General features: G+C 64.0%; 1 protein-coding gene across 1 annotated transcript; it reads left to right on the forward strand.

Annotated features, from left to right (window-relative positions):
* Nucleotides 1–605: 605 nt before the first annotated feature.
* On the forward strand, nt 606–1,737 carry TPBGL (trophoblast glycoprotein like). The gene has a single exon (XM_053935230.1). It carries the CDS (start codon nt 606–608, stop codon nt 1,668–1,670), a length of 1,065 nt encoding a protein of 354 aa, XP_053791205.1. The 3' UTR covers nt 1,671–1,737.
* The last annotated feature ends 5,249 nt before the right edge of the window (nt 1,738–6,986 follow it).

The raw sequence follows: 6,986 nt of genomic DNA on the forward strand, positions 1-6,986 counted from the left end.
CGAGTCCTCCCTGAGGGGGAAAGACCCCGTGACAGCCCCCATTCCCTCCCCGGGGCTGGGGGGGCACCCCGCAGCAGCCCCCCAACGCCCACCTTGCTGGGAAAGGACCGGGACAGCCTCCAAATCCTCCCCGGGCTTGACGGGGACCGCGGCATCTCCCAATCCCTCCTCGGGCGGCAAGGGGACCGCGGCAGCCCCGTCCAGCCCCCAGGACCCCGCGGCGGCGGGGGCTCGGTGGGTTCGGCGCCGAGCGCGGCTCAGCCCAGCCCAGCCCGGCTCAGCCCAGCCCGGCTCGGCTTTCCCCCGACGGCCGCAGCCCGCGGCGCTCCCCAGCCCATCGCGCGGCGCCGGGCAGCCCCAACCTGTCCCCTTCTCCTCTTCTTCCTCCTCCTCCTTCTCCTCCTCCTCGCTCTCCTCCCCTTCCAGCCCCCCCCCCCCCCCCCTCCTCCCCGGGCCGATTTGGGCAGCGGCGCGCCCGGCGCTGCCGGCAGAGCCGCCGTGTGCGGGCGCGGCGCCGGAGGCAGCTCGGCCCCGGGGGGGGCTGCGGCGAGGCAGGAGCGACGCCCCCGGCCCCCGGCCCGGCGCTGCATGCCCCCGCGGGCAGCATGGCCCGCAGGCAGGCGCGGCGGGCGGGCGGCGGGCGCTGGCTGCCCTGGCTGGGGCTCGCCCTGCTGCCGCTGGCCGTGCCCCCCGCCGCCGCCCCCGCCGCCTGCCCCTCCGCCTGCTACTGCGTGGCCACCCCGGAGCTGGTGCAGTGCCGCTACGAGAGGCTGGAGGAGCCGCCGAGGGAGCTGCCGGCCGCCGTGCACAACCTCAGCATCGCCGGCAGCAACCTGAGCGTGCTGTCCCGCGCCGCCTTCGCCGCCCGCCCGCTGCGCGACCTCCGCCTGCTCCGCCTGCGCCACGACAACATCCGCACCATCGAGGACATGGCGCTGCAGGGCCTGCCCGCCCTGCGCACCCTCGACCTGAGCCACAACCCGCTGCTCTCGGTGGCCGCCGGCGCCTTCGCCGGGGTGCCGCTGCTGCGCACGCTGCAGCTGAACCAGGCGCTGCTGGCGGCCCCGCTGGAGGAGCAGCTCGCCCTGGCCATGCGCAACCTCAGCCTGCGGCGCCTGGAGCTGGCGGGCAACGCGCTGCAGGCGCTGCCGGCCGCCCTGCTGCCGCCCGGCCTGGAGGAGCTGGACCTGCGGAACAACTCGCTGCGGCGGCTGGCGGCCGCCGAGCTGCGCAGCCTGGACGCGCCGGAGCTGCGGGGGCTGCGCCTGAGCCTGGCCTCCAACCCGCTGAGCTGCGACTGCGGCCTGCGGCCCTTCGTGGCCTGGCTGCGCGCCGCCGCCGCCCGCGTGCTCGACGCGCGGAGCCTGCGCTGCGCGGGGCCGCCGGGGCTGCGCGGCACGGCGCTGCTGCGCCTGCGCCCCGAGGCGCTGGCCTGCGCCCGCAGCGAGGGCGGCGAGCCCGGCGAGCTGGAGACCGCCTCCTACGTGTTCTTCGGCATCGTGCTGGCGCTCATCGGCGTCGTGTTCCTCATGGTGCTCTACCTGAACCGCCGCGGCATCAAGCGCTGGCTGCACAACCTGCGCGAGGCGTGCCGCGACCAGATGGAGGGCTACCACTACCGCTACGAGCAGGACGCCGAGCCGCGCTGCGCCGGCACGCCCGGCCTCTGACGGCGCCCCCCGGCCCGGCGCCCGCCTCGCCGCGGCTCCGCCGACGGCCGCTCCGCGGGGACGGCCCCAGCGCGGCTCCCCCTTCCCGCGGCCTCTCCGAGCCCCGCAGGGCTCCGGGCTGGACGGTTCCGAGCCCGGCCGGGCCCCGCGGGGTGCCGGCGTGCCCGGCCCCGGCGCTCCCGGTGCGCGGCTCGGCGCGGTTCGCTTGGCGCAGCCCAGGAAGCCGCGGGCAGTACCTGAAACTGTCCTCCGGGACGTTCCTGGAGCCTGGACTTGACTTCCACCGTGTACAGCTCTCTTTCCTATTAGATTTCTATTTGACAGGCGCAAAGTTTAACTTGGTTTCTTTTTTTTTTTTTTTTTCCCTTTTCGCTGCAAAGGGGAGAACACGTCCAGCTGCTCCCCCCACCCCGGGAAGCGACGTGCTTTTCCGAGCCCGGTTATCCATTAGGTTTTGTTCAACGACATTTCCAGCTCGTTCTAGGCACAAGGCGATGCAGCTGTAGGAAACGCCTCCGCCGGCTGCGTGCATGTTCCCCGGGGCACGCGGGGGCAGCCCTTTGACTCTAGAATGTAGCGTAGACCTGGCTGTCTCGGCACTTTGTAATTTAAAACGAGCCCAGCAGAAGCTCCCGCCCTAATTCCCCTGCCCGTGTTTGCTTTAGTGCCTGTTACTATATCCTAGAGCAAATATATTGAAAGCTGCACCCACTCCGTCGTCTATTTTCTATAAAGCTCCTTGCAAACGATTTCCGAATGTCCCCGCGGCTGAGGAGAAGCTATTGCGGTCGGTTTGCCAGAGGAAGGGAGCTCTGGGCTCCTCCGCTTTCATCGGTGCTTAGGAACTTCTCTCGCTGAGCCGGTTTGGTGGCCAGGGGTGCAGAGGGGTTTTCTGGGGCTTGTGCACAGATCTCGGGCTCTGCCAGTGCCGATCCTCCCCTGGCAGCGGCACAGGGGCTCGGGAAGATTATCCAGGTAACAGTTTTCTAAAGCAATTCTTCTCTCCCGGGTGGTTTGGTGCCCAATTCACGAGGTGCCGGAGCGCTGAGCATCTCCGGCTGCGGTGCTTCCCCAAAGGAAGCTGCAGCTTTTGGAATGTGGCGTCTTAAAATGCTGGGTTTCGGTGCCGGCGTGAACGCTGAAGCGTTGCGTTTGGAGGCATCTGCGTTTGCCGGTCCCCGCAGCGGGAGGCTGATGCAGGCTCGGCGGGCAGGGCGAGCAGCGCAGGGCGAGCAGCGCGGTTCCTCCAGCCGCGGCTGGCGTGCCGGCTGTTCGGGGAGGCCCGGCAAGGGGCAGCTGCTGCCCGGTGTGCTGCTGGCTTTGAGGTCGGGGGTCTGCGGGAGCCGCGTTCCGTGAGCCTGGGTGCGTGTGCGCTCCGCTGCCAGGTGGAAAGCACAGCTACTTCCATCCCGGCCGTGCCTGGAGGCGCCGGCAGGGATGCAGCCCGCTGCAGGATCCTTTGCATTTCCCCCCTTCGAAATTCCTGCCCTTCAAATCCCAGTGTCGAGGTGGGGCAGTTGGGAAAGGGGAGCGGGAGCAGAGCCTGAGGCTGGGCTGTGTTCGAATGGGGATACAGCTCTGGGGATCACAATGATTTTCCTGGGTGTTCTGAGCTGGTCCTGCTGAGTAGGGAGCTGGTTCCCTGCTCTGTCTTGGCTCCTGGGGAACCCTGAGATCCCCACGGCTCAGCTCCTTGTGAAACTTGTTGCATTTTGAGGACCTTTTCCTGAGGATTTCCCCTCGGAGCCTGTGGGCTCCGGTGCCACCTTGCCACTCCATGCAGTCAGCTACAAGGGGAGAAATCTCAGCCTGCCCTCGCCTTCCCCCACTTCCCCACCTCCTCCCTCCCTCCCCTTTCCCACCCCGGTGCAGCCACACCGCAGCCCCTGAGCAAAAGAAGGGGCAGCAGGGTGGATTTGCACATCTGGCAGAGCACAGCCCAGCTGTGACTCCAGGGGCGCAGCGTCTGTTCATGGGGACAGAGGTGGGGAGCCCTGGTGAGGGTGAGCACGGGGCAGGGAGAAGCCTGGGGACCCTGCGGGCACAAGGGGGTGTTGGAGCAGGGAGAAGCCTGGAGGAAGCAGGGAGAAGGGGGTGTTGGAGCAGGGAACAGAGCACCAGTCTGGCAGCAGGCGCCAGGCTCTGGCATAGATAACGGGAAGGAAGTCGCCTCCAGGCGAAATGAGAAGTGGCCAAACGCTCCCTGACCCCGAAGCCCTTTCTCTGAAGGGGTGGCTGGTCTGGACAGCTGATGGCTCCAGCTTTTCCTGAGGCCAGAGGGAGGGAGGTGGTGGCTCCTGGTGCCCAGGGATGAGGGTGCTTCTCCCTTTGGCACCAAAAGGTTTGGGCCATCCTGGCCTTCCAAGCTGGGTGCAGTGAGACCCCTCCAGGGATGCCAAGCCCCCCCAGGTGACGTGCAGGGGGTAGGATGGGGGTGGATAAAGCTAAAGCCGTGGGAGCACAATTCCTGTGGCTTGTTAGCATCAATATTATTCTGTACAGCGCATACCCCACACATGATGGAGGAGCAGGATTAGGGAACCTCAGGGTTAGGGCATTGTCACCGAGCTGAGACTCAAAATGTGCTTTTTGGGTTCTCGAAGAAGGCCCTGTGTTTGGAGAACCCCAGCTGCCATCACATTTACATGCAGTCCCTTTCCATGAAGGAATGTGGACCTCCCAGTGTCCCAAGCTCATGGCAGGAGCTGCTGCCCGAGCAGAAAGTCACCCCAGCAGCTCCTGGAGCCGAGGGAAATGCAGGATATAAACAGTATCTGTGATAGGAACCCTGCAAAGCATGCTCAGAGCCCCCTGCAGCGGCTCATCACCAAAACAGAGGGGGGGGGGAAAGCCAGAAAATGTCTATTTATATGCCCTGCATATGAAATGCCACCAGTGCTTTGCAACCGGCACAGGCTTTGAGATCTGCTTTTCCTTCCTTATTTTCCAAAGCTCAGATGTTCCCTGGGCCGATCCTGCGGGCAGGCAGGAAGGTTTGGCCGGGGAGGGGGATGTGGGTGCAGCTGGAGCTGGGATGGAGCTGGGATGGGCAGCCAGCCCCCAGAGCATCCTGGGGGCGTTCAGGTGCTCGTGTCACCGAGCCTGGGTATCCCCTGGTGGCCCAAGGTGCTCCGTGGTGCTGTAGGAAAGAGGCGGGGTATGGTTCTCCTTTAGTGCAGGAGAGGCCAAATCTCCCAGTGTGGTGGTGGCAGCTGGATTTATCCAGGAGAAGTTAACTGGGCTGGAGCATCGTCCTTGTCCTCGCTGAGCACAGGGCTGTGGTGCTCCTGCACTGGGGCAGGGAAGAAAATCAGCCACGAGCTGCCTCGTCCTTACAGAAACACACAAGAATTAATGATAATTATTTCTCCCCAGGCAACTTCACCCCTCAGAACCTACACACCAGGCTCCTTAGTCCTCACATTATCATAAATTAACCCAAAACTTCAGAGGGAGAAAAAATACCCTCTGCTTTTCATTGATTCCTTTAGGAAAAGCAAGAGAGGGACGCTACCCTCATACCTCAGGGAAACTGAGGCACAAACAAAGCAGGGTGGAGTCCCTGATAGCAGGGAAGGGTTTGTACAGGGGAAAAACCCCACAGAAACGGATGTCAGTCCTCAGCAGGACTTGAAACACTGGTGGCTCAGGACCACTACACCCAGGAGAGTGCTCTGTTTGTCCTTCCTGTGGTTCAGGGGTGCCTCCTGTGCCCTGCCAAAGAAAGTGGGATTGTTAGTGGGGGTGTCTCCTGCTTACCTATGGACGTTTCTAACTAGCCAGGTTGGGATATTCCTGGGACATGGGCGTTCCCTGCTGAGCAGAGCTGTCCCAGCAGCAAGGAGGGGCTGGAGGTGACACCACCAGGGATCGGGGACTCCTCCTGAGGGACAGGGGCTGGGGACACTCAGCTTGGCCAGGGGGCAGGTTGAAGTCCCTGTGTTTTCCCCAAGCCTGGCTCCGAGCAGCCACTCAGGGAGCTGGCACAGCAGTGCCCAGGCAGATGGGGAAGGACGTGTTTCCACTAATCTGCCCCAATCTGGATTATTTCTCCAAATAAACCTCTGTTCCCAGCTGTTTTAAGCAAGTTTTTGGCACGCTGGGGACAGGTGGGATTCTGGGGATGAGGGAGAAGCTGGCAGGGCTGGAGGAGATGGAGGGGATAACATCTGCTGGGTGTCCCTGGGCCAGCAGGCTCCCAGAGTCTGCACAGAGAGAGGGACCAAGCATCTCTGAGGTGGTTTTGGCAGCACAGCACCCAGACCCTGAGGCTGGGGTCATCCACAGGGCCTCAGGCCTTCGCTGATGTTTGTTCCTGTCAAAAGCCAGTGGGAAATGACTTGTGTTCAGGGCCCGGTGTCCCCCACCTGATCTCCCACCCAAAGCAGAGCTGGGCTCCTCTGCAGCTCCTGTCAGGGTAGAACAGCCACAAAATGCCTCTGGTGCTGCCTGCCCAGGCTGATCCACATCAACCAGTTCTGGGGGCTTCGGGGCTGTCCCAGGGAGCCAGGATCACCCCAGGGCAGATCAGAGCAGGTCCCTGGTGCTGCCTAAGGACACACAGGCACAGGCAGCCCGCAGAGCTGCTCCGTCCTCGCCGCACGTGCCCCAGCCACTCGCCAACCTGACATTTACAAATCCCTATTTTTAGATCATCTTCATCACGTCTAATTGTTCAGGCTTCCCAGCCTCAGAAATGCTGCTGTGCATGGGCAGGACGGGTCCCTGAGCCCGTTTCTCTCTTCCCTGTGCCTCAGTTTCCCTTTTGGCAAACTGCATTTGAGGCTCTCCTCCTAACTCCGGGGAGCAGGTTTTGGGGGCTGCTGGCCCCGCTCCCACCGCAGGCCCTCAGACGGGATTTGAGGTGCTCCAGAGCCCCAGAGAGCCCTGCTCAGCTTTCCCAGAGCTGGGAGCAGCCAGCCCTGCCCCAGCACCGGCCCCGGGGCACCAGCCAGCTCCTCCCGCAGCGGGAAGCAGCCGAGCAGGGTGAATCCAGGAGGGACTGGCCCCGGAGGTGCCTCAGGAGCCTGCGGAGAGCCAAGCCCAGGGAACAGCCCACGCGGGTTATTAATTTAGTTACTGAATTAACATTTAAATTGACAAGAGCTGGCTGGGAAGCCAGGCACTGCTGCCTGCCAGGATTCATCGGCTTCCAGCGACCCTGGCTGCTCCCAGGCGGCTGTCCCCGGGTCCTGGTGCTCTGCCAGCAGCACCCAGGGGCCCTGGAGCCTCCAGGGGATGCTCTGGTCCCCACACTGCTCCCACGAGCCCCGAGGAGGCCGGACCAGCCCAGGGCTGCTGTCCTGGAAGAAATGC

This window comes from Vidua chalybeata, chromosome 2 (assembly GCF_026979565.1).
Source record: "Vidua chalybeata isolate OUT-0048 chromosome 2, bVidCha1 merged haplotype, whole genome shotgun sequence".
NCBI classification, from domain to species: Eukaryota; Metazoa; Chordata; class Aves; order Passeriformes; family Viduidae; genus Vidua; species Vidua chalybeata.

Excerpts from the sequence above, each read along its gene's own strand:
- TPBGL (XM_053935230.1), top strand. The coding sequence starts at position 606 with ATGGCCCGCAGGCAGGCGCGGCGGGCGGGCGGCGGGCGCTGGCTGCCC.